The 27927-nt window shown below is 48.1% G+C and overlaps 1 protein-coding gene and 1 non-coding gene across 2 annotated transcripts in view; both read right to left on the bottom strand.

Annotated features, from left to right (window-relative positions):
• Positions 1-26239, bottom strand: part of RHOQ (ras homolog family member Q) — a 37073-nt gene extending 10834 nt beyond the window's left edge. The window contains exons 1-2 of the mRNA XM_055540000.1: positions 25685-26239; positions 25065-25123 (exon numbers count right to left, since the gene is read on the bottom strand). Of these exons, the coding sequence (XP_055395975.1) occupies positions 25065-25123; positions 25685-25826 (201 nt within the window). The 5' untranslated portion in view covers positions 25827-26239. The remainder of the gene's footprint in view (positions 1-25064; positions 25124-25684) is intronic.
• Positions 21533-21605, bottom strand: TRNAG-UCC (transfer RNA glycine (anticodon UCC)). The gene has a single exon. It is a non-coding gene; the product is annotated as a tRNA-Gly (tRNA).
• Positions 26240-27927: the final 1688 nt, after the last annotated feature.

Raw genomic sequence — 27927 nt, 5'->3', positions numbered from 1 at the left:
TTGGTTCAAAATGCATTGACAATGAGTTTATTGGACTAAATAAAATTTAGGGAGAATTTTTTTTAAGTGCTAGAAATTCCTAAAAGGTCATTGTTTTTCAAAAACTTAAAAAAATTTTTTTTTTACTTTCTTAACATTGTTTTCCCTTCCTTTCTTCTTTTCTTCCACCCTCTCTACCTCCCTCCTTCCCTTTTTTAAAAAGCATCTTCTGTTCAGTTGTGAAATGGTGTTTACTTATCATAAGCCTGATTAGTTCCTGGCGAGAGTTCTTGAAATTGAAGGCTCAGCTTCTAACTTTAAGCAACTGTCATCTTCATATATTTTGATTAGAATAAATCCATTTCCCAGTTAATGTACTAATTATCTAGGAGCTAGTGAACTAGATCTTTGGCTTCTTTTCCATTATTATCTTGCTTTTGGCTGTCTGACTGATGGTAGCTCCTGTTGAGGTTAGCTGGAGGGAAATAGAGAGAAATGTAAATGTGTGGTAGCAGAAAGACAACCAGCTGCAGCACCGACTGTGCCGTTACCTAACCATGTCTCATGAACCTGCACTTCCTCATCTCTAGAAGGAGAGGACTGAACTAGATTGCCACATCACATGGGGAGACACGCTCAGACTAACACTTTTTACCCTTGTGAGCAGCCCTAGTAACAGATTTAATGTGGGTGGAGGTTTAAACTACCGAATAAAAATTGAGTTTTAGGGTACTGTTTTATCTAAGCTGACCCCCCAAGGCAGGGGATCAAAACTTAGCTAAATATGGCCCTTCGGCAAGCTTCATTTCCCCATCTGTGAGGGGAGAATAAATATAGCATACACATGTTAAGATAAATGAGAGAGCTGGTCAAGTGTTTTGAGCTCTTCAACAAGACAAGCCTGACTTTCCAAAAAAAGACAAACCACAACTTCAGAGCCAGCGCAATTTCTTTTGTGCGTGGTGAGATGACTTCCTTCATCGTAAAGGATTTAGAGCTGCAATTCTACATTGTCTGGAGCTATAATTGCAAGTCTCTTTCACTGAAACAGAGGTCAGCTGGCCTTAGGCAGTCAGAAGGATGGTCAATGTCAGGTCACACTTCTGTGCAGTGCGTTCCTTTTCTAACTTCTTTCGGTACAAATTTCACATTGATGGAACAGCCATGCATTCCTGTATTCCAACAAATACTACCCACTAGGTGCTAAACCCTGCGTGCTCCAATGAGAAACAGTTGCGTACCCGGCCCTCGTGGAGTTCACCGCACAGCAGAGGCACCCCACTAGGGCAGGACTCCTCCAGGTTCAGGGGACACCGGGAAAGTGCAGGAGTTATTTCTGATTGTCAACATGAATGTGGGAACCCTGCCAGCATTTGGGGATTGGGAGCCAGGGTGCTACCTGACCTGTGTAATGAAAACTGGCCCTGGGTCCCGCATGACTGATGAGTGTATCTTGCTAGGTGCTGAGTGACTCTAGGACCTATCTCTGCTGCATATGAGACAAAGGTAGATTTACCTGGTGTTGCTCAAACATTACAGGAGTTGCTTACCACTACCGAAAATTGTACACCACTGGCAATATTACTTCTAGTACCCTAACTGCTAAAACTAAAACGCAACCCTGTTAGTGAACTTTTGGACTTATTGCTACAGTTGTTCACCTGATGACTTCATTATGATTTCTGAAGTACTCAGCCCTGGGAACTTAGGAATTTAATACTGAAATAAATGCTTTTATTATGAATTACTTTCCTTTTATTTCTCCTTCTTACTACTGCCAGGATGTAACACTGATTTAAAATTTATGTATACAGAGAGGTTATATTACCTATTCATTTGAAGATAAGTATAGGAGAACTCTATTTTAAAAATTGTTATCAAAAGGGGAGAAAGAGATTTCCCTGGTGGTCCAGTAGCCAAGACTCTGTGCTCCCAATGCAGGGGGCCCAGGTTTGATCCCTGGTCAGGGAACTACATTCCATATGCCACAACTAAAGACCCTGCATGCTGCAATGAAGACCAAAGATCCTGAGTGCTCCAATTAAGACATGGCTGCTGCTGCTGCTGCTAAGTCGCTTCAGTAGTGTCCAACTCTGTGCGACCCCATAGACAGCGGCCCACCAGGCTCCCCCGTCCCTGGGATTCTCCAGGCAAGAACACTGGAGTGGGTTGCCATTTCCTTCTCCAATGCATGAAAGTGAAAAGTGAAAGTGAAGTCGCTCAGTCGTGTCCGACCTTTAGCGACCCCATGGACTGAAGCCCACCAGGTTCCTCTGCCCATGGGATTTTCCAGGCAAGAGACATGGCAGAGCCAAGTAAATAAATAAAAGGGGTGGCAGTGCGGATCCAATGTATCAATACCAAGGACTTCCCTAGTGGTCCGGTGGTTAAGAATCTGCCTTTCAATGCAGTGGATATGGGTTCGATCCCTGGTTAGAGAACTAAAATCCTACATGCTTTGGGGCAACTAAGCTGGCTCCCCACAACTAGAGAAAGACTGTGCACCACAAGTAAGACCCAGTTCAGCCAAAAAATTAATAAATAACCACTGGACTGGCGGTCCAGTGCTTAAGAATCCACCTTGCAATGCAGGGGATGCAGGTCTGATCCCTGGTCAGGGAACTAAGATCCCACATGTGGCCAAGCACTAAGCCCACACACAGCAACCACTGAGCTTGTATGACAATTAAAGAGTCCATTCGCCGAAGTGAAAGACTCTGTATGCTGCAACTGAGACCCAAGGCAGCCAAATTAAAAAAAATATATATATGTGAGAGAAACTGAGTCAGATATTTAACAAATTGGAACAAAAATGATTATGAACGCAAACTGGGATATGCTGAGAAGGAGAAGAGCCAGGAGAGAGGGCAACCAGGATGAACAGCTTCAGTCTGGTTGGTGTGAAAAGACCTCCTGGAGGGAGTGATGTCTAAGCTGAGATCTGAGGGATGCGCTGAGGAGCCAGATATAAGATTGCAGGGGCAAAGGGCCCAAGGCAGGAAAGCCCTGACTGATGCGAATGCAGGAAAGGCCAGCATGACAAGGTGAGACTGGAGAGGGAGCCCGCCTGGATCCTTAGCGCTTACTACAATGGAAAGTTGTGGAATGAGTGCCTTGTAATTTGTGTTTTTTTAAGGCAATTCAGTCTGCTTTGTGGTGAATGAATGAGGTGGCCAGGAGTACAAGGAGAGACAGTATAATAGTAATTCAGGTGAGAGAAGATGGTGGTTTAGATTAAGTGGAAGCAGCTGATAGCTAGAGAAATGGTGGATTCTATTCTGGAATTAGACTCAAGTTTGGGTGATGGATGTGGAGGTTTAGGCCTTTAGGTTGGGGAGGCTTCTGGAATAATCCAGGATTTCGTGCGTGCAGCTGGATGGGTAATGCCTTTTACAGCAATGAGGAAGACTGAGGGTGGAGAAATTGGTCCACAACTAGAGAAAGAGACCAATTTTGGGCCCATTAAGTTCGAGATGTTGAGTAGACAATGGAAAAGTGTATCTGGAGAAGCTCTCTGCCTCTGAGTTCTGGACTCAGCTCTGGAAGTCTCCTTTTGGCTGAACCAGATGCATCTGAAATTTCTCATTTCTAAAATGAAGTCTTTCTTCTTCCTCAAAATTTTAAATCCTCCTAGGTTCACCATCTCATGGAAGGACATCACAACTCAATCAGGATCAAACCAGAACTCTGGAAGGCCTCAGTATCAACATCAAACACAAAGTAAGTCAGTCACTTGCCCAGCCAGTCTGTTGTCCCCTCTCCACATTCCTCACTGGGTACCTCAACTCACTTTTCAAACTTTGGTCTAAAAATCTCTTGGTCCAACAAACTTTCTTCAAACCCGCAATTCAGATTAAGGTCCCTCTGCAACACAATGTCATCCCATTTCTTACATTGTAATCGATGGCCTCTTTTCTTTCTTTTAAATCTGTATCCTTCGCAGGACTCCCTGAGGGCAGAGGACGACTCTTCAAAGTCTGGTTTATAGTAGCTGCTTTTAAAGTCTTGCTGAATGAATGAGGATAGCATGTGGGAGGTGAAGTCAGAAGAGCCAATTGCAGCCAGATCACAGAGGCCTGCACCTCCTTCACCAGCCACAAAACTGGAGACAGTGGATAAAGCATTTGAATTCTCCACTAACAGGTGAATTTTTCAAGTTGCTGTTACCACTTTCAGCCAAGAATCCAACCGCCTGTCCAACCCATCTTCCTAAATAATAAGGTGAGCTCTAAGGAGCAAAGCCTCAGACTGAGCGATTCTTCTAGTATTTTACCTCCTGCTACTGTTTTTCACTGCCACCTTTTTTCCATTGTCTTGACACTTTTTCTACCCTGGATGAAGGAGATCATTGACTGTCTACCCAGCATCCTTTTCCTGCTTGTTCCTTCTTTCCAAAACTAGTTTAGTTCAGGACCTATCTCTCCTCTATCCAGACACATGACCCCATATTTAGCTTAAAGTAAGTCTTGGTTGGATTTAAGCCAGTCATGGAGTTTCATTCCTTACCCCTTGGCCAAAGTAAGTATGGAAGGATTTACCACTCACTGGCCCCATCTCCAATACTTTGGCCACATGAAGTGAAGAACTGACTCATTGGAAAAGACCCTGATGCTAGGAAAGATTGAAGGTGGGAGGAGAAGGGGATGACAGAGGATGAGATGGCTGGATGACATCACTGACTGGATGGACATGAGTTTGAGCAAGCTCCAGGAGTTGGTGATGGACAGGGAAGCCTGGCGTGCTGCAGTCCATGAGGTCACAAAGAGTCAGACATGACTGTGTGACTGAACTGAACTGAACTGGCCCCATCTCTGCAGCCCCTGAAGAGTGTTCAGGGACTCTGCCCAATGCTGTGGTCCCTGTATCACAGGGGACCAGTTTTTGCCCAGGGCTAACTATTTCAATGCAGGCATGGATAATTTCAGTGCAGGCCTGGCACTTCCAGGGGAGCAGCCCTCCTACCCTTCCAACACCTGAGTTGCAGAGGATCCTTGGGCACTGTGGATGTAGGTCACCTGGGCTTCCTGTGGGCAAGGGTGCCAACACAGAACTAGGAGTTATGGATGGGCCAAATCCAGAGGAAACACATTTTTCTTGACTGTGGACTAAGACCTACATTCTTTGCCTTTGAGGCTGAGAAAGAGGCTGCTGCTGCTAAGTCACTTCAGTCGTGTCCAGCTGTGTGTGACCCCATAGACGGAAGCCCACCAGGCTCCGCCACCCATGGGATTCTCCAGACAAGAACACCGGAGTGGGTTGCCATTTCCTCCTCCAATGCATGAAAGTGAAAAGTGAAAGTGAAATCACTCAGTCATGTCCGATTCTTAGCGACCCCATGGACTGCAGCCTACCAGGCTTCTCTGTCCATGGGAATTTCCAGGCAAGAGTACTGGAGTGGGGTGCCATGGCCTTCTCCAGAGAAAGAGGCTGATGATGACTAAAGTCTGTCATTGGCAGACACCTTTACACACAGACTTCTAATACACTAGGGACAAACAGCAAGAGAAGACTCAGGAACTACCCTCTGATTAAGCCTGAAACGCTGGTTTACTCCACGCCCACCGAGGCAGCCACGCTACACAGAGGAGTTAAATCATAATTAGCAAACATATTTGGAATCTGAATACTTGAATTACACTCCCTGGCCAAACACACGGTACAGGCAGATGGGGGAAGGAGGCTTCCGGGCAGGTAGGCAAAATCAGGATGACCTAATGCCATTCACAAATACTGCCACAGAACAGACCCTTTAGGAAGTACACACAATTTCCGTTGGACCTTGATGGAGGTGGCAGTTGCGCAACACTGTAAATGTTCTGAAAAGAAGTGAAGTGAAAGTGTTAGTGATGTCTGACTCTGCGTCCCCACGGACTGTAGCTGCCAGGCTTCTCTGTCCATGGAGTTCCACAGGCAAGAATACTGGAGTGGATGGCCATTCCCTTCTCCAGAGAATGGCCAACCTGGGGACTGAATGGGAGTCTCCTGCATTGCAGGCAAATTCTTTACCATCTGAGCCACCAGCAAAGCCCATAAATGTACTACGTGCCACTAAATTGTACACTTAAAAATGATTACTGTTATGTTGCGTGAATTTCACCTTAATTTAAGGAAAATACATGGGTTCACAAGTGTGCAAAGCCAGGTCTTTGTGGGCACCCCCACACATGTGTACACACATACACACACACAGATTTCTATGAAATTCAGAGAGGTGCTTGCACATGGCAGAAATACTCTTCCCCTGAAGAGAGTCCCTGGCAGAAACTCCCAAGACATCCACTCCTCAGGAGGTGAGTTCATCCCCATGACACGCTTCCACGTTGTGGAGCACAACTTACCCTCCTTCAGGCACGTCTCACACCCCCTACTCTGCCAGTTCTGCATAACCTGCTTCATCTTCTCCCTCCATTTCTGGTCCCCTTGTTCTGCAGGAGGCTCCCAGCAGAGCTCTTTGCCAGGCTTATTATGGAGTGACTGAAGCGACTTAGCAGCAGCAGCAGCACCACGCTACTTTAGCCCTATTTCACTTCACAGCAGAGAAAGCACAGCAAGCACAGCCTTGCTTCTGCTACCACACTAGTCCGACCAGCCCACCAAACCTTCGGCTCCCAATATACTGATGAGGAAACTGTGGCTCAGAGCAACTCATCACTTGTCCAAAGTCACAGTTGAGTTGGTCAGAAGTGAGGCAGGAAGGCAGTTTCTTCCATCAACTAGTGTAGGACCCTCATGGCCTTTTTGTTCTAAGCAAGCAGTAGATTTTAGACACAGACCTTTTAAATCTCTGAATCATAGTCTTACTGGCTATGTGGCCTCAGGCAAGTTACTTACTGTTTCCATTTCCTTCTTCTATAAAATGGACTCAACTGTTGGAAGATTAAACAACAGACACTGAGCCTGTGTGGTGGCTGCAAACTTATCACCCCACCCGATGGCACACATTCTCTGTTCAGTTTCAGGAGATTTGATGCAAAGGAATAAATTGGAGGAAAAGGAGGACTGAGGGGAAAATCGACTCTGTGAAAAACACGCTGAGAAATTTGGCTGCTGACTAAGTGCATGTTTACCACGGCAGGCAAGAACTGAAATTCGAGGTTTTACTGAAATAACTGAAGATAGCTAAATCAATAGACCCCAAAAGTACTGTTTTAAAAGAATGGTTAACGAGACTTGAGAAGTGAAAAAGAGTCAAGAGGCGTGTGGACTTTGATGTGGCCGCCCAGCCCTGCGCTCACCACAGGCAGTTTTCAGCTGCTGCCTGTAAAAGGTTCATTGGACCGACATTTGCACCAGTATCTTTGTGCTTCCAGAAACTCAGCCAATCCAGGAGCTGGATTGCCCACCACAGAGAATCTGGCTAGAAGAAGATGTGACACTGGCCAAACACACCAAGAGCCAGAGCAACAAAATCAAAAAGCAGCAGATGAGGAAATAACAAAGTTTTCAAGAAAAACCTCAGTCATTTCCAGCGGTTTCGAATGTGCATTCTCTTTCCTAGATCCTCTAAAACACTTGAAGGCAGCGCTGGGACAGGAGCTGCCCCCCAACTAGGGCAGAGAGCAGCAGCCAGGCAGTGGGTGAAGTGCTGGTGAGGCCGTGGCTGGAGCAGTTGGGTCAGTTAGCATAGGGGTGGAGGCAGTTTTCAACTGCAGAGGTGTGGACCCTAGAGTCTGGTCAAATCGCCAGGAATCTGTGAGGTTCCAGCTTTCAGCACCGCCCTAAGTCACCCACTAAGCTGAGTCCCATCCAAGCTGACATGTCAGCCCTTTTACGGAGTCTGTGTTATGTGCTTCCTGGAAAATCAAACAGTGTACATCTCCTTTCAGAGAGCCACTAGCTCAGTTAAGCAATCTAGTAAGACCCTGGCAGCAGGGGAAGTCACTAATTAGAATAATGACTTACAGATCTGGAGCCTGTGGGCCTGGTCTGAGGTCCAGCATTGCTCTCCTGGGCTGTGTGTGTAACTCATGCAGGTCATTTCAGTGTGTCTGTTTTCTCATCCATTTAAGCAAAGGCAGGAGGAGGGGTAGATAGTATCACCTACTTCAGAGGTTGTTGTTATGATCAAATGGGATACACAGGTCCACAGAAGGCCCGCTGATGTAGGCAGAAAGAGACACATGTGCTAAGTGCCACAGGGACTCTTATGCTGTGTCTACTGCCTGAGGACTAGAGAAGGCTGCATGGAATACCTTGTCCTACCCATCTTCCCTCTGAACCTCAAACGCACATGCTCCCATCACCTCCTCACCCAAGAAAACTGTCCTGACCCTCCCTGTCCCCATCCTCAAAGTGGAATTGCTCCCTCCTGCTTCCCAATGTCAGTATCTGGGGATGCAGTTAATAAATATAGGGGAACTATAGTAGGACACCCTAATAGTTTGACATAAAGCTACATGTTGAGAACTAAAGTCATGAAAATGAAACCATAATCGTCATTAGTCATCTGCAATACAGGTCATTACTAAGAGATCACATTACTAAGAAATCACGGACATGCTTGAAAACACCTGACTCTAATCAAGGTGAATAAAATGTAACTAAAGGAAGCTGTAACCTAATCAGTTCAGTTCAGTTCAGTCGCCCAGTCATGTCCGACTCTTTGCAACCCCATGAATCGCAGCACGCCAGGCCTCCCTGTCCATCACCAACTCCCGGAGTTCACTCAGACTCACGTCCATCGAGTCAGTGATGCCATCCAGCCATCTCATCCTCTGTCTGTTTTAGCCTGTCTGAAAAAATGTTGACTTAAAAATCATTATCTATAGAGATACTAAGTAGACTCTTGTTGTTTATTTGCTAAGTCATATCTGCCTCTTTTGCAACCCCATGGACTGTAGCCGGCCAGGCTCCTCTGTCCATGGGATTTCCCAGGCAAGAATACTTAAGTGGGTTGCTGTTTCCTTCTCCAGGGGATCTTCCCAACCCTAAGTAGAACCTAGCAAAGGGGAAATTGCATAATCAGAAATATTCATGCCCATCCAGCCTTGCCCAACAGTAAGATGCTGGACCTGGTGGACAAACAGATCCTGGACACTAGAAAGCCAAGCTCTCACATGGAGGGGACAGTTAACCATACGGTTCCAGGATCCAGATGAAATTCATATAGCCTCTACCACCTTTTGTTCCAAAGCCTGAATCCCAAGAAAGCTTCTAATGAATTAATTTTCCCCGGTCCCTTAATGCTAAGGGAAGGTACACTGGATAACAGGCACTGAACAGGTATCTATCACTATAGCTTTGCTCTTCTTATGTATGTTTTCTGACTATGAAAACAAATTGGAGAAGAATTCAGTTAAATCTTAGCCAACTGAACACATGCATCTATCTTTGATCTTTCCCAAATCCTCTGACATATATAGTAATTAAAAAAAAAAAGGCATAAAGCCACAGGAAAAATTAAACAGCCACATCATTTTAGAAGGTAGAAAGTCAAAGAACAAGTAAGAACTGATATGCAGACCCTGGGAGCCAAATCCTGGATCCTGGGCCAACAACAAGGGGAAGTTATAAAGCACCTTGTTCTGCTCAACAGAACCCTTTAAAGGTGTGGGAGCTCGCACAGTGTGTTCTGAAAGTGGGTTGAAAGCGGAGCCACAAACAAGGGGTGGGTTGACAGTCTGCTTGTAAAGCAGTTACACCCCAGATACCGTTCTCTATCATGATAAATGTTCTCCCCAACCCTGACAAAAGGCAGAGATATTTATTTCCAGGAAAGTGTAGAACAGAGGGTTCCCTGGGTGGGAAGACACAGGGCCCTGTTGAACATACCTAACACACGGGCCAGAACAGTGGAGCCTAGCAGGACCATCTCAGGCAGCAGAGTAGAAGATTCTTTTCTGGGGAACATGACCAGTGCAAGAGGAAGGACCAGGTTCCCCAGGGAAAAGGCCCAGACAGCTCGCCCCACAGCAGTGGTTCTCAAATGGGGAAACAGGAAGTAAGGGGCGATGTGCCCCAAGGGAACCCTTGGCAGTGTCTGGGACATTCTTGACCATCATGACTGGGGTGGGAAAGACAATAGGGATGCGCTCAACATCCTACAGTTCACAGGACAGCACCCACAACAAGCTGTCCAGCTCAAAATACAATGGTGCTAGGCTGAGAAACCCAGACCTTCAGTAAGGACCAGAGTCATCCAGGCCCATGTATACACAGAGCTTTCCACATTCTCCAGTGTCACTCTCATAAATATAATTAGACACTTGAGAAACTGCCACAAAAGGCAGAGACTAAAACAAAAGACTGTGGGAAAACAAAAATTTCAAAAACCTATCATTAATACCCTCAGAGACTTCTGATGTTTGCTTTATGTAACTTTATCTCTTTGTTGTTAAGGTGTCTAATGGTTTAGGATGTCTATCTTCTTTGTGAATTGTACCTTTTATCATTAAAAGTATTCATCTTTATTTAAAATAAATTTTTTAAAAAAGACAAAAAAAAATATACCCTCAGAGAAATTAGAGAAGATACTCAAACCAAAAGAAAGCCAAGCCAAACTTAGAAAATGCTAAAGAAAAAAAGAAAGGCACATCCAAAGAACAGGAAAAGGTTCTGCTAGAATGACATTAAACAAACAAATAATAGTAAGGGTAAACTTGAGGAGCTCTCCCAAAATAGAGCAAAAAGACACAGAAAGGGCAAATATAAGACAATTGTGGCTCAGCTGGTAAAGAATCCACTTGCAACGCGGGAAACCTGGGTTCGATCCCTGGGTTGGGAAGATCCCCTGGAGAAGGGAAAGGCTACCCACTCCAGTATTTTGGCCTGGAGAATTCTATGGACTGTATAGTCCATGGGGTCACAAAGAGTCAGACACAACTGAGCGACTTTCAGAGAACCACCCCAAAGCTCCAATATCTAAAACCTGGAAGTTCTAGAGTAACAGAAGAGATTAACTGGAAGTGAAGAAATCAAAGAAATAAACCAGGAAAATTTCTCAGAACAGAAGGACACGAATCTCTGGAGTGAAAGGGCTCACAGCAGTTGGCTGGACCCTAACCCAAAGACCATGAGTGTGAAACTCCAGACAGGAAAACCAGGTTCTTGACAATGAATCCAGATCCAGATTGGGATCAGACTGTCTGACAGCAGAAACTGAAAGTGGAAGACAATGGAGCAATGCCTTTAAAGTTGTGAAGAAAAAAATGATTTCTAATCTATTTTCAAAATGTCAATCAAGTATGATGGAAATAAAAACACATTCAAACACCCAGGCAACAAAAAATTTGCCTACAACGCACCTTTTCTCAGGAAACTAATAAAATAGATGCTCTACCAAAATGAGGAACTAGACTATGCAGATAAGAAAAATAAAAATAAGGATGTAATACATAAGATAGAGCCAAAGGGAATCCAATAATGATGAAGGAAAATCCCAGGACGACACCTGTGCAGCAGCTAGAGGCAACCAGCCCAGTCTGAAGCAGAACAGCAGGCTCGTGGCAAAAGTCTCCAAGAAGACACGGACAGAAGACTTGATACATTGTAATGCCTGGAAAGGCAAGTTCAGGATGAGACATACAACGAAAACTTAGCAAGGGCAGAAGCAAAATAATTAGTAATTCCAGGGAAACAAAAAGTAGCACAAAGAAGGAAAAGTAATTATAGTACATTACATGGCTCAGCTGTGCTAACACAGCAGTAAGGATATAATGATGGGTCAATAATCAAATGAAAATGACCGTATTGCTCCTGGGGATGGGTGGATGGGACGTGGAAGATACTCTGAAAGAGAGCTAAAGCCTCATCATTCACAGTGTGAAGGCAACAGAGGATTTCTTTTACCAAAATAAACTGCTAAGAATTGAAAGTGCTTGCCTTGGGGGAGTGGAAGGACTTTTCTACAGAGAAGTGGAGAGGAATCTTTTGTTTTTCCATAACAGGATCTTATAGAACTGTTGACTCTTTAAAACTTAAGCCATTTGTATATATAACTTCAATAAAACAAAGCAACCTTTTTTTGTAAATTGAAGGAAAACAGAATAAAGTATAAAGAAGTAAATTTCTAAAAATATTCACCATCACTACCTAGAGCCAACAGATTAACATTTTGACAATTTTGTATCAATTTTTTTCTTACACATTATACATATGTATGTTTTTCAAAGTTGTAATCATGCTACAGTTTTGATTCCTGCTTTTTCACACTTAAAATACCACCAGCCTTTTTATATATATTTAAATATCTGCTGAAAGCAGTTTTTAATGGCTATGATTACTCTAATACACACTATGCTATCATTTAACAAATCCCTTTTTACTATGCATTAATGTGTTTATATTTATCACTGTTATAAGTATCACTATGAATAACATCATTTTATGTAAATCTTTGTGTACACTGAATGTTTCCCTGGCATAAATTCATAGAAATGGATCATTGAAAATGTAACTATCTTTGCCAAATTAACTTCCAAATGGACTGTATCAGTTTTTACTGAACTGATACAGTTCAGTACATAAAGTATCCTCTTCCCTGACTTCTGAATATCAATTTTTCTCATGTTCAATTTGATAAGTGAAAAAACATTTTTATTTTCATATCTCTGCATATTGTGTGTCCATTGGCTATTGGCTTTTCTTCCTTGTGAGCTACTGGTTTATGGCTTGTGTCCATTTTTCCAATGAGACCACATGGTAAGTTAATCCCTCCACAGTCTTGTTTGTATATGGATCTGTATGAATTAACACAAATCAGACCCATGGACCTGATGATGTGTGAATGCCTCAGTGAAATCAGGTTTCTAAGTCTCAATGGCCCCACTGAGGTCTGAGCTCTCTGGGAGGCTCCAGGCAAGCAGCATGGCAGCCAGGCACCTCTATGACACTCCTCACACTCCTACCTTTTCTTGGCACATCCCATTTTCTGCTTTCATTTTGTCATATGGACTTCCCTGGTGGCTCAGGTGGTAAAGAATCCACCTGCAATGTGCGAGACCTGGGTTCCATCCCTTGGTTGGGAAGATCCCCTGGAGAAGGGAAAGGCTACCCACTCCAGTATTCTGGCCTGGAGAATTCCATGGACTGCATAGTCCATGGGGTCACAAAGAATGGGACACGACTGAGCGACTTTCACTTTCATAGTATACATCTTCTCTTTGCAATAGACTCTAAGCTCCTACAGAGGATGGATCTTTGTGTTCCTCATGTCACCTATATTTAACAGATACTCATGTACCTAAGGGTGTGGATGGTGGGAGGTGGGGGAGGATTATGAACACAGGCAGCAGGAGAACTGGAACACTGAGAGTAGAGGGCGACCAGCCCCGACCCCTTCTGCAGGCTGGGGTGAAGACTGCACCAGAAGTACGTGACCAGCAGGACTTCAGAAAGTGGTTTCCGGGGTTCAGGCAGAATGTTCATGTAATGAAGACTGACATAAACGAATAAAAAGGACAGGCAAGGGTTATTCAGCCACAAAAAGAAATGAAGTACGGGTATACTCCACAACATGAGTGAACTTTAAGAACATGATGCTGAGGGAAAGAAACCAGACACAAGGGTTACATATTGTATGATTCCACTTGTATGAAATGGCCAGAACAGGCAAATCCGCAGGGACAAAAAGCAGATTAGTGGTTGCTAAAAGCTAGGGGGAGAGGAGGATGGAGAGTATTAGTAGGTACAGGGTTTCTTTGGGGAATGATGAGAATGTGTTCTGGAATTAAATAGTGGTGATTCAACTTTGTGAATATATAGAACCTGCTGAATATGAATAATACCTCAACTTTTAAAAAGGAAAGAGGAGTAAACTTATACATCGAGTAGTCTGGCCCACAGGAGACTTCTGAGGAATCACTTTGTTCATAATACCAGCTTCCCTAGACTGATGCTTCCACAATGCCTGACCCAGCAGCAGGATGTGTGGGCTCCCCACCAACCTCCTGCTTTTAACAGAGGGACACCTAACATAAAACACACTTAAGGGATCCTAGAGATCCAGACTTGCTGGAGAACAGCACACATCGTGTCTTGTATTTTATCCAAATAGGCCTGGAAGCCTTTCTGCTAATGGCATCCATGAGTTAAGAAATGAGTTTTACTGTGCTTCAGTGGACACCTTACAATGACCTCCTATAACCTGATTTTAAAGAACTTCAATAACATCCAGACAGGTCAGAATCCCCTTTAAAATGAGCTGATGGAGGAGATGTAAAGTCCTGGGAAAAGTACTTTCCATGATTATCTTTCTGATAATCCCCTAAATCCAACACACACCTGGTTGTGAGCTGTGCTGAGTGTATGTGCCACTAGCAACCTGCTCCTCCCCTATTCCCAGGGCTTACAATCTGGGGGCTGAGCAAGGATTTACACAAGAATAAAATGAAATGCTAGACTACAGCCTATAGATGATTTTCTCAGCTGAAATTCAAAGAAGGAGTTCAATCCTTAAGAGGGCTGGAGCCTCAGAGGAGGAGCTCATGGGATGCCTGGGACTCAGAAGGACCTTCTCACTTTCTGCAGACTGGATAAAGCCCAGAAATTCCCTCCTGCTGGACAAGGCCCCTGTCTAGAGACTGCAAGAAACCCTCTCACCTCCAGCCCTTCCCCATTCCTCCAGGGCCAGGGAGGCCACGAGAAACACCTTAATTAGGAACCCTTAATCAGCTAACTGGGAAGGACAGCTCTTTGAAAATTAAGCTGGGGTAAATGGAATTTTAATCAAGCTGGACAATAAGAATTAAATGCTTTCCCTCAGTGGCAGCTCTTACAGGGGACACACTTGAGCCAACTCATTTATAATCCCAACCATTAGCTCATTTGAAAGACGATGGTCTTTCTACACTGGAACAAGTTTTGAAAAAAAGAAAGCGCAAGAGAGAAAAAAAGAAGGAAGAAAGAAAGGAATGAAGGAGGAATTCAAAAGTGGGGGAAGGGAGGGGGAATGGAGGAGGAGGACACTTACATAGACAGCCATGGTCAGCCCGAAAAGTAATTACAGCTGAGAAGAGTGTCTGAGTAATGGCCTGTCCCAGTGACCTGCCTGGGGAGTTTCAACACAAAAGGATGTCATGCCTACCTGTTGCTCTGTAACTAATTTAGCACAAACCGAACAAGCATTGTCCTCAGGGGCGGGCCTGTCACCTCCCAGAGTGCTAACCTCAGCTACGGTGAACACAGCAGGGCCTGAGCCTCAAATCTGTCTGGCTGCTTACAGTACAGGGGAGAACATGGCTTGACACCTGGGTTTCATCAACGTATACTCATGGAGCCTACTGTGTCCACACCCTGGGCCAGACAGCAGACCACTGGAGCCAAGGGCAGCTTAGGAAGTTCTGCTTCCGTTTTCTGCTGCTGATACTGCCTCGGCCCCATCTCCACCAGACAAGTGAGGAAGGCGGCACCACTGCCTGAATGATTCAATTCATTCCAACATATACAGAGCGTCCCAACCGCATGTAAAGAACTAGAGATGAGGGTGTGTGTAGGCGTGTTTGGATGGATAGGGGTTAAAAGATGAATAAGCTATGTACTACACTCTGGAGACAGTGTGTAAGTAGAGCAGGTATACAGCACGTGTGTGTATACACATGTGTTGGGGGAGAGGAGGTGGCTTGCTATGAGGAGATACATGAGGGTCACAGTTATTCATTAACGGTGGCTCTGATACTTCAGTTGTATCCGAATCACCTGGAGGGCCTGTTATACCAGAGTTGTCCCGGATTTTCTGATTCAGGAGGTCTGGGTTGAAGCCTAAGAGTCTGGATGCCTAAACAAATTCCCAGGAGACACATGTTGGCTCGAGGACCACATTTGAGAATCAGTGTAGTTTAATTCAAGGCGTTCCCAAGTGGCGCTAGTGATAAAGAACCCACCTGCCAACGCAGGAGACGTAAGAGATTCGGGTTTGATCCCTGAGTCAGAAAGATCCCCTGGAGGAGGGTGTGGCAACCCACTCCAGTATTCTTGCCTGGAGAATCCCACGGACAGAGGAGCCTGGCGGCTATAGTCCCTAGGGTTGCAAAGAGTCGGACATGACTGAAGCAACTTGGCATGCACGCATGTAGTAATTCAAACCCTTGCTGAGCATTGAGTACATGTAAGAATCCAACCTGGCACTTTCTTCACCTAAAATCGACCTGGAGAATCCTAGGCAGCTTAGCTCTTAGGAGCAGTTCATTGCTTGGGAAGGACAGAACCCAGCCCCCTCTGCGCCCCCTGATGAACAGGCACCTACTCCCTTGCCCCTTGTGCTGAACTGTGAGCTTCTAGCGGCAGGGCCTGACCTGTCTTGTAAGCCCCGCCCCTGGCACAGGTACCGGTGGCCCAGACTGGTGCTCAAGGAATGTTGCTGACTGAGTGAATGAGGTTTTCCTCCAGTCCTGGCAGCCTCAGTGGAGGGATGCAGCCCAGGCTGTGGGATGTGGGAGCTGAGGTGGTGCCAACGGGATACTCAGGAAGGCAGGCAAAATGAGGCGCGGGTGGCAGAGGGAGCACATCCAGGGCATACCCGATGGAAGAGGGACAAACAGGTTGAAAACAGCAATTTTTACCTAAATAAGAAAACCCCTAAAGGGAGAAAAGAAAAGCCTGGGGCAGCCCCTATGGGATGGAAAAGACACCTGCCATTTGCTGGCTGTCACGGCCCTGCCCAGTTGCCGCCGCACACGTACTCCAGTCAAGCCAGGGCTGGCAGGCGAGCGGGGGTGGCAACATGAAGGGGCCCAAGCACAGCCCGGTCCTCCTTCCCGGGAAGAGGTGACACAGGCACCGGCACGAAGCTTCTTCCACAGCCTCACTGGCCATGCAGCCTCCACTACCACGCAGGGCACGGCCTCTTTCAGCAAGAATGGAAGTTAATGAGCACATGGAGAAAACGCCCTTAATCTCCCAGGTGGGGGTGCGGTCTCCTTAAGGGCCATTTCAGCAGCAGCCCCTGGTGTCCCAACTATAGATACCATCCCACCCACTCTTCCAACCAGAAAAGCAACAGGCCTGGAATACACTGTTAAATGAAATCGCAACGGAGTGTACATGATGTAGAGGAGACATATAACACCGTCGAGCTGATTCACGTGAGCGATTTAACATGAAGAACCCAGGCCTTGGAGTTGGGCGGTCTGGCCCTCAACCTTCGTTTTGCCTTTTATCAGCTGTTGTGGTATGAACAAGTTACTTAACTTCCCTGACCCTGCACAGGAGACAGTGGCAACCGGCTTTCTTCACTCACAGAGCAGGTGAGAGGCCTCACGGAGGCATGACATGAAACATGTTTTGTACCCTGTAAGAATACCATTCAATGACGAGGGTGTCATTATTGAAGCCCAGAGTCCACCCTCAGTCTGGAAAGGGCTGGCTTGTGTGGGGATGGGGACAAGAGGTGGCTAGGCCTCTACTCAGTCACTTGAAATGAAACAGCAGGCCCTTCCCCCATGTTCTGCTCTTTCTATTAAAATCAACAGGTAACTCAGCACCAGATTAATATCTCTCTAATTACTAAGCTGTCACTTACCAGGTGAAAAACTCCATAATTTAGTACTCATCCCTAGTCCACATGTTGGCACTGAGAGCAGGGATCTGGGGTACCATAAAAAGACACATTTGGGACACCCCATTCCTGCACTCCATGCTCTTCCTTTCTATCCAGAATATCAGTTCTCCATGCACCTCTGCCTGTGTGACCTCCTTTAATCCATTGCTTCTCAAGCTTTCACTCCACAGGAGAGAAAAGAGATATGTGTTCAGCACACAGTGGGTGGGGTAGAGGGGCCCTGGGGTAAGTGACTGAGGTCAGGCTGATTGAGCTGGAAGGGACAACCTGAGCCCAGGGCTGTCCATCCTAGGCCCCACCCAGCTGCCTTGAGGCTGAGAAAAATCCCTTACTTGGGAGCTGGAAAGCTCTGATTTAATAATCCCCATTTTACAGATAAGGAAACTGAGGTTTTGAGAGGTCAAGACCCTTGTTGAGAAGTGGATCCTGGCAGTCCAATGTGGGGGCCCACCATTGTAACCAGCCTACTGTGCCGCCTTCTATCTCTTCCTGCAAGCCAACAACTTCCAAAAGCTCGTCTGGACCACCTCCTCTCAGCTGGGACCATGTGGCACTTGGTTTCACACGTGGAGTGTTCCCTATTGCATAGGTGGACCTTTATGCCATCTGATCCCCCTTTTCTCCTCCCCCAGAAGACTGACACACAGAGCCAGCCCTGAATCAACATCAGCTGAACTGAACCGGGGTGAAACCCCCAAAGCTGGCCTGGACCATCGTCACAGACTGAGTGCCAGGCCATTTGGGACCATCTCTAACCCTGATGGAACCCTGCAAGGTGGCCATTATCTCCCCACTTTATAGGGAGGGAAGAAGCTGGGCTGCCTGACGCTCTCACAGAGAGAGGAGGAGTGGGATTCAAAGATGTTCCAGATAATTCAATACCCATACATTTACTGCCAAGCTGCCTCCTCCCCAGGGGATTTGAGACTGCGAAGCCGCAGGAAAGATGCTTGAGATGGCATTGGGGATGGGCCCACAGGTGATACTAAAGGCCCCCAGGGTCCGAAAGAGGGGATAACACTGTTGGCCTGCTGCTTACCTACATGCCTGTCACTCCTTTGAAACTTAAGAGACTCCTACTAAATTTAAAAAGCTTTTTTTCCCAAGAAAGGGGGTATGCCAGAAGCTCTTATTTAAGAGCAATAACCCTAGTCTTTGGTTAACCTTTTAGCAGAAATGGGTTGACAGCCAAATGGGAATCAACTCAATTTAAGAAATATTCATTGGAGGCTTACCACGCACCAGACACAGGGCTACAAGCTGGAAACAAGGTGGAGAAAAAGAAATACAGTTGCCTGTCCTCACAGAGCTTAGAGGGAATGGAGCCAGACCTGCAGGCAGCGGATCTGGAAAGACTGAACTCAGGAGGGCTGGGAGACCCGGGCAAGGGCTCTGACGGCTCGCCACGGCCAGCCTGCCATGGCCAGCCTGCCACCGTGCGCAGCCTCCCTGGCTGGGTCTCCCCTCGCTTCCTCGTGCAAAGCAGCCGTCTGCCAGAAACTAAAAGAGGAACAGCAAACTGCTGAGGGCAAGGAACGCTGCTCCTTGACCCAAGCATGCCAAATTAGGGCAAAACCAAGCCCTCTGACTGAAAAGAAATTCAGCTGAGGTGCACAAATTTTAAAGACATGTGTGGTCTTGGGCTTAGTTTCTTTGTAACAGCCTGTCTTTCCTCCTCCTTGTATATTGCTATTCTGTATCTGAGGCCTCTCAGTAGTACCAGCTGCTGCCAACACATGTGTCATTGCTAGAAACTGATAGCCCCATGGAGAGTGGCTCTGTTTTGTGTTGTTTTAATACCATTAGGGCTCATCTCTTGAAACCCCAAATTCCACAACAAAACCGCAAACACCCAGCTCCCCATAAGGCCTCTGACCCCTGAGCTTTAAAGCAGTGCTTCCCACCTTTTTCACATCCTGGCACACAGAGAAAGGAACGCATCTGCTCAGCTCCCTGGAGGCTGCACACTGCCCCGCCCCCCCAGAGCCGAGCGGATGCTATCTGGGCACACCTGTAACACCGTTCCTGATACACCTGCTGCGGAGCTTTGGTTCCCAGAGCATAAATGTCACCAAACTTCAAGAGAATCATGACAGAAGTGAAGCCAGATGGATCAGAGGACCACATCCCAAACCCGTATCAGAGTCCCAAGCCGGGGGACACAGGACCTCTGGCCACCGCAAAGGCTTTGGAGCCAAAAAAGGCCATCCACCTTCCCCAGGCGGAGGTGGAAACCAGCATTCCCTATGATGCAGTGCAGGCTAGAGATATAAATAGCTTCTAAAAAGGTTAGCAAAATGCAGAGATGACAAATGTACAGTAGGTTACTAAGGGAAACCAGGGTGCTCAGTGCCAGCATCTCACCTGTTGCGGCTGATGTCTGAAAGGGACACTGCCGCTCCTCTCAAACTCTGCTCCCTGGCCCCTCAGGACGAGTGAGGGGGTACAGGGACCTGGAGGCCTGGTGACGAGAGTAGGCACTTCCTGAGTCCCACTGATCTTCCCCGCAGACTCCTCCAAACTAAGGAAAACCTTTCTCTGGGTCTGGTTTTCACAAGCCCACTCCCTCAACTCCCTCAGCAGGGAAGAGTCCACCTCGGAAGGTTTCTTGAGGATGCTGGCCTGAAGGCAGGAGCTGTTCCATGAGTGGCGATTCCCTGGGCTTTCCCCTCCCCCTTCCCGTGACCCTGGGCTCTTGGGTGCTGCCCAAGGAAACACTGAAGGCGGGGCATTTCAGAAGGCGGGGCATTCCCAGGCTGCAGGCCCTGGAGATTCCCTTCTGGAAGGGAAGTGCTTTCCTGGGCACCCAGAGGGCTTGCAAGGGAGCCACAGCTGCTGGGTTACAAGTAAGAAACAGACCTTGCCTGTCCCTGATCCAACCCCCGGGGACACCTGAGCTAAGGTATTTATAGCTCTCCTGTATGCATCCTTGAACTTGTGTGTGTTCAAGTTAACACATATAGCAACAGTACACCCCAAAGCACACATATGGATGTGTACGCACTGAGGCAGTGACTAAATCTGGAACTCTTGGGAACCCAAACTCAGCCCCAACACACACCCTCTTGAGTGTGGGTATTCCGGGACCTGGGATAAACTGGGCGTCTGTCCTTCCCTCTTCAAGGTATCAAGTTCTGCCTTCCTGCCAAGGATTAAGAGATCAGCCGGGTGCTGGAGAGCAGCTTGCCAGGCAGCTCTCACCAGCTCATCTGCCAGAGCCCTTTCCACTTCCCCCAAGCTCCCTGTACAGAGGCAGGAGGGGAAAATCTCACCCTCTAGCCCCTCTGTGAGCAGACAGAGGGGCTGCAGAGCCGACCTCAGAGCCCTGAAAGCTGGGCAAGAAAGGAGAAGCACTGCAGAGGCCCAGGCCAGAAGCCAGACCCTCCAGCAGGCCCCAGGGAGGAGGAGGGAGTGTCCTCAACTTCCACTCTGAAAAGCTTGGCAGTAAAATATTGGGCCTGCTCCTGGGCCACCCAGGGTCTTGGCCCAGAGAGGGGGGCTTCCCTTTGGCCTAACACTGGTGGTATTGAGGGATGTGCCCAGGCACAGCGCGTGACCAGACTAACTGCCCACCACACTCACGTTCTCTCTCTCTCTGCCAGCAGCAGAGGTGAAGGGGGAAACTGCCTGCTCTGGAAGGCAAGAGGTCATCTGCTACAGCCACCTCTTGAATTGTTCTAATATGTTCTTTAATATATAAATTGGGCAATTGTTACATGGCTTTGAACTCGACTGGGGTCAAAGAGGGGACCCAATGGGACTTCCCTGGTGTTCCAGTGGTTAGGACTCCACGCTGCCAATGCAGACGGCTTAGGTTCGATCCCTGGTTGGAGAACCAAGATCCCACATGCCAAACAGGGCAGCTAAAAAATAAAAATTAATAATTTTTTTTTAAGAGGGAACCCAAGAGTAGGTGCCCAGACTAGAAGTCCCAACCAACCCGGGGAAGGTGCTGTTGCTATGACTCAAATACAGAGAGCACCCAAGTATACAAGTGAACAGCGTACTTTATTTTTCAAAACTTTTTATATTTTTTTCTGGCCTCAGGTAGGATCTTAGTTCCTCAACCAGGGATCAAACCTGGGCCCCCTGCATTGGAAGTGCAGAATCCAAACCACTGAACCACCAGGGAAGTACCCCAAGTGAACATCTGAAAGTGCTGAGTTCCTTCCCCATTCCAACCTACCTCCTAAAGTAGCATCAACTGAAACCTACATATCCCACTTGGTTCTCACATTCTACACTGAACTCTTCATTTTGCTAAGAGTTCTATCATTGGGGATGTAGGTTCTGATCGAGAAAGGAAAACCATCTGACACAACAGGGCATTTAGGGAAGGGAGCATTCAACTGTGTCCATGTACCCATGGGGTACATGTGATGGGGACTGTGGGAATTCTGAAGGACAAAGTTGGCACCATGGCTCCACTCAAAAGGCTCTAGGATCTGGCATCCTAGTGGAATTTCTATCAACTCCAAGTATAACACGCTGCCCTCTCCCACCTGCGACCCCTTCACCCCACAAAACTGCCCACAGTGGAGCACTGTAATTTCTCCAAATATTTATTACACATCTACTACTATGAATGAAGGATAGTGTCAGCTGCTTTCCTACACATTAAACAATTTAAGTTGGCCTACAACACTGCAGTGCAGATTTTAATTATCTACATTCTTACTAGATCACAAAGAAGGTTAATAATGTGGTAAGAATCACAAGAACAGTTCAGCCAAGTAGAGATCTGGGCCCACGCTAATTTGGTTCCAAAGCCCATGGGTTTTTTTCTGGTGCCCATTAGACTTTAAAATTTCTCTATATATGTATATGTGTTTCTTGATCACTATTATTATTGTAAGATTAACCTGATATCAATTCATAAAGGCATGAGGCCTTAATGTCCAAGTATAACTCAAGTACCTCCTATATAACACACATGGCATCTAATTCAAACACTTTCACTTATGCTGTCATTGGCCATGCCCTCTCTTAAATTTATTCTTTGTAGCCCCCATGTGCTTAGTGCAGGGCTAGGTACCATAGAGTTGCAAAGAGTGGGATATGACTGAAGAGCCTGAGCACAGACACACACAGGTACAAAGTGGGCACTCATTTAATCTCATTGAGGATTATGTCGCTAAGACTGCTTATTAGTAATAAACGCTTGGATGCTGAAAGATGAACTATTGCCAAGAAAAGTCTTAGACACTGGGAGAAACACCAAGGGGGCCTAGTCCACCTCTTGGTCAACAAAATAGGTGATCCACCGATGGGTTAAAAAAGTAAACTTTAATCACTAATAGGTTATCCCACTAGGTATACAGCTTACAATCTCCACTGGACAGAGCAGTCGATTCTTTGGACCTGGGTTCTTTCCTCTACAGGACTGGCATATAACCCCCACACAGAGAATAACTGTGAAGATTCCAGGGACCATGTCTAGAGACATACAAGCAACCCAATCAACCCAGGTGGTATCTCAGCACCTCCCATGGCTTCCTGTGTATATAACCACCTCTAACTAGGGCAGATTCAGACCCATGTCCTAACCCCAGCAACACCCTTCAGCAGCTGTGTGACCTTAGATCAGCAACCTAGCTTCTTTAGGCCCCTTTCCTCATCTGCAAAGATAGTGGATTACCTATCTCATGGGGTTGTTTAGTGGAGAAGATGATATAATATTTTCATGTGGATGACCCTGGCCTGATATGTACGATAGAAGAAAGTCAGCAAATATTAGTCACATTTGAATGTGCACAGAACAGCTCTAACATATACACGTCCTGTTGAACAGGGCTTGTGGTCAAAAAACAGTCATGGTGACAAGTAACAAAGAAAAGGGAAGAGGTACTAGTGAGAGAAGTTAAAATTAGAGACAATCCTTAAAAACCTCTCTCCTTTCAACCAATAATTTCAACCTGTTGTTTACCAGCTGTACTGCTTAAACATTGGTCTTATTTGATTGAATGGGTTCTGCCTCTTGCCGTCCATGACAGAAGGAGTAGCTACAAGGCAGGTAATGAAAAGCGGCCCTGGAAAGCTAAGAACTGGTTATACTGGGACTTTCCCGGTGGTCTAGAGGTTAAGACTTTGCCTTCCAATGCAGGGAGTGCAGGTTCTATCTCTGATCAGGAGCTAAGACCCCATATGCCTCCAGGCAAAAAACCAAAATATAAAACAGAGCAATACTGTAACAAATTCAATAAAGACTTCAAAAATCGTCCACATTAAAAAAAAAAAAAAATCTAAAAAGAACCGATTATACTGACCTGGGTCAGTTTGGTGAGAGGGGGTGGCCTTAGGCACCTCTCTCTGCCAACAGTCTCTCTTTTGAGACTACTCTATAGAGTCTATTCTAACAGTCTCTCTCAGAGGCTCCGCTAACTTCACAGTACAGAAACCAGAGGTCACATTGAGGTGCCCCCCCGAGAAGACCTTTTCCAGAATCTAACCTGATACTACAATTCTGAAACCCAGATCTAGATGAGTTACAAAGAAAACCTCCTCTTTATTGACCAAGTATGTGCCAGACTCAACACTAAGCATCTAGCATACAATATACGCCCAGGGGAATGGTCTGAATTTTTTACGCCCCATCTTAGGCATAAGGAAGCTGCGCTGTTGGGCATTCCCTACAGACTCTCTCTAAGGCCCTCAACCGCCCACACATCCTGAAGAACTCAAGTCAGGATGACACGCAGAAACTTCCATCTGAATTTTCAGGTCTAATCACAGGGCTGGATTTTGCAAAACTTCATCACACATCTTGGGCCCACAGCAAAAGTGGGTTTGGGAAAAGGGTGGAGCTGGGACAGAGTCAGAAAGGAGATGTCAATCCTTCAGAAGCCACCTCTAATTTGTCAATAATGGTTAGAGACTGACAGGAGGAGGGTGCATTTTCTTTCTGCACAGTGATCTCTACCAAAGAAAACCCAGACAAAGTCACCTGGCCTTCCTAGGGAACAACAACAACAAAAGCTCTTCCTCCAAGGTTCAGGCTGAACTCCTAACCCTTCCTTCCTCTCCCTGCCCCAGGGAGTGGCTGGATGGTTGTTGTTTCTTTTCTTTTTTTCCCTGTGGTCCTCAGTAACACCACAAATTACGTTTCCAGGGACTTGAGTCCCAGAGTGCAATGATGTTGTAATAAACATAACCAGGACCAAATGCCTTCCCATCATATTAGATGATGCCATTTCCCACCAATCAGGCTCCTCGGGCAGGCAGACCACTCACCAATGAGGGACCAGACAAAGGCTGTGAGGGGAGACCTGGTCATCGGCAACTAAAAATAAGGGCGCTTCAGGATTGGCTGCTGCCACTTTGCAACAGGAGTTGGGACCCACACACCAGGCACCACACAGGAGGCACACACAGGCAAAAACTTTCAGCCCAGGGGTTCACATGGGGTGGGCTGGTCTGCCTTTGTTGCTGAGGTTTTATCTTTTTCCCAATGTGCTGACTCAAAGAAATACTCGATCCAGAGGGACCCTCGCAGACACACCCTCGCTCCTAGACACCTCAGTTTCTAAAGGCTCTTCGCGATCATCCTAAATTGGGGAAAGGAAGGGGGTGTTGGCCAGGCCAAGACACTCACCTGTCCCGCTGTGTCATAGAGTCCCAGGAGGTACTGCTTGCCCCCCACGGTGACGCTGACTGCAAGGGCAGAAGTGGGGGCGGGGAGAGAAGCTCAATTACCTAGACTCTGGGGCAATTCTGTTCCCCACCAGGACCCTCCCCTCCCAAACCAGCGCTCGCAGGCGGGAGCTCCCAGGGAGATGCCACCCCTTTTCCCAGGCTCACAGTGAAGTGGGGGTGAGGCTGGGATGAAGTGGCCCCCAGCTGCCCACTCCCTTCTCCCGAGTCCCGTAGCCACGTTTCCCCCTCGGGGTTTGAGACTGTTGGGAAGGCGACTGTAGGAAGGTCAAGGAGGTCGGCCCGGAGCACCGAGGGGGTTGGGAAGTGCCGGGAGCCCCGACGCGGGACGCGGGACTGGGCTCCAGGATTGGGGGGGCGGGGTGGGAAGAGGAGTAGGTTCAGCTGGCAAGGGGGCTGCCCGAGGGATAGCCTGGGGGTGGGGCCGGGCGCCCAGTGGAGGGCGCGGCGGGGGAGGGGCGGGGAGCGCGCGCAGGGGAGGCGGCGAGGGGGCTCATCCAAAGTTGCTCCAAAGTTCCCGGCCTGGGGAGCTGCCCCTTAGTCAGCACTTCCGAAGCTTACCTGCGTAGTGGTCGAAGACGGTGGGCACGTACTCCTCCGGGAAGGCGTCGTTGGCATAGCTCATGAGTAGGCACGTCTTGCCCACCGCCCCGTCACCGACCACCACGCACTTGAGCATCAGCGCGCCGGGCCCGTGAGCCATGCTGCGGCCGGCCGGCCTCCGGGCATGGTCCCCCCGGAGCCCCCGCCCCGGCCCCGGGCTTAGCCCCAGCCCGCCTGGGGGGTCCGCCGCCGCCGCCGCTCAGCGCAGCAGGGCCGACCCCCCGGCCCCATGCAGCGGCTCCCCCCGCCCAAGGGGAGGGGGCTACGGGCCCGGGGCGCTGCCGCCGCCTCGGTCGCTGCCCGGATCCCCGCCCGGGCCCCGGTCGCCGCGCCCGCCCGCTGCCCCCGCCGTTCGGCGCCCGCGCCCTCTCCCCGGCCCGGCCTCCCCAGGAGGATCCACTGGATCATAAGACTGGCCGGCCCCGGGGGAGACGGCAACTTTGGGGAGGGCAGCGGAGGGGAGGGGCCAGGCGGCTCACCCCGCCCCGCGCCGGGCCGGGGCCCCCTCCCCGCTGGGCCCCAGAGGAGGGCGGGCCCAGGCGCCTCCCCCGATTGCGGGCAGCCAGCCTCGCGCCCCCGCCCGCCGGCTCCAGAGCCCCGCGCCCCGCCCGCAGCCGCCGCTCTGCCCTGCCGGCTCACCCTAGCTTGGCTCCGCGCGGGGGCTGCGGGGAGGGGGCGTGGAGGAGGAGCCGAAGAGCAGCGTAGCTGGGAGGAAGGTGAGACTGGGGGAGGGGGGCCGAGAGACCCGCGCTCGGGCGGAGCCGAGGGCTCCTCGCGAAAGTACCCGCAGCGCCCAGAAGCGTCCCAAGGCCCCGAAGCTGGGAGAAGACGTGGAGCCCTCTTGGGGGACCACGACGACTTTTATGATGACGCAATAGTCGTGCAAAATTATTCGTATATATTTAAACTCCACCCGGAAGGCAGGATCCATTCTATTAGCCTCTAAATGCACAATAGAACTAGAAATCGGGAAGGAAGAAAGGCCAAGAGAGTTTGAAAAAAAAATTTTTTTTTTCAGGCGCACGGGGGTGACAGGGGAGGGGTGGCGGTAGTCCCTGAGCTGGAAAGTAGGAACTCCTGAATTGAGGCTTGGTTTCCATTCCTTCCCCTCCACCAACCCAACCCATGCTGTCCACATCATTTGCTATGAAACTGGTGACTAAGGGAGTTACAGCATCTTGAACCACTGACGCACTCTCCACCCCCCGCCCCCCTTGCCAGCAAAGGTAGACTGGGCGACTCTGGATGCTGCGGGTGTACCTGTGCTCCCCCTAGAGGCGACATTCTCTGAGGCCCCTTTACGGTCCCAGTATCCCTCGAAGGTGTTAGGTTGGGATCCCTGAGGAGTGTTACACCCCAGAGCTCAAAGACATGGCCAGTGAGCCAGGCGACAACCCCTGCCCTCCCGCCTGGACGAAGCCTAGAAACACCCATCTGTTCACTGGCCAAAAGTGCTGCTTCTAAGTTTAGGCCTTGGAGGACAGGGGAGGCGGGGATGATACACTCCACGTTGACACCACACCCTCCCTCCCCTTGCTGACGCCAGATAAATCGCTTCCTGTCATCAGTTCACAGGATCAGAAAACGCTGTGTTGAGAGGCACCGCAGAGGTCAACCATACGGTCTCCCTGAGATTTCTCTCCGATTGTAGGTAAACAAATTGAGACGCAGACAGGTGAAGTGGTTATCCCAAAGGTCTCCACCTCTTTCCAGCATTCAGGTTCTGGGAACACACCGTGGGAAATGCTCAGTTGGTTATGTACTCACGCCATGCTTCCGAGGCCTCAACCCTCAAATCCCAAATCTGATTTCCATTGTCCTGAAAGACATCCTGGTTTGTCAGAAGTTCCTTGTGGAGTCCCACTGGATGTCTCACCAGACCCCTCCATCGTGTTTGAGTGTGAGTATTTACATTGCCAGCTGCTTTAGATTATGCAGTCAATCTGAAAGACACTTTATATGTACTGAATGCCCGGTTAAGGAAGGCAGTTCAGTGTCTTGAAGTCAGATCTCAGTTCAAGGCCAATCTCTGCTACTTCCTTCTACAGGGGAAGAAAGGAGGACTTGCTTCCTTTGCCTGCAGGACCACTTCTTCAGGCAGCATTTGCTGGGACTAGAATTCTGAAAGGAGTCTATTGAGACAGGTTAAGGAGCTACTGCATACTCTCAGCCGAGAGAAGACATTTGGTTTCAACTCTGAC

Source organism: Bubalus kerabau, chromosome 11 (genome assembly GCF_029407905.1).
Source record: "Bubalus kerabau isolate K-KA32 ecotype Philippines breed swamp buffalo chromosome 11, PCC_UOA_SB_1v2, whole genome shotgun sequence".
Classification (NCBI taxonomy): Eukaryota; Metazoa; Chordata; class Mammalia; order Artiodactyla; family Bovidae; genus Bubalus; species Bubalus kerabau.
Note: the sequence above shows the minus strand (reverse complement) of the source record. Positions and strands in the feature narration are given on the sequence as shown.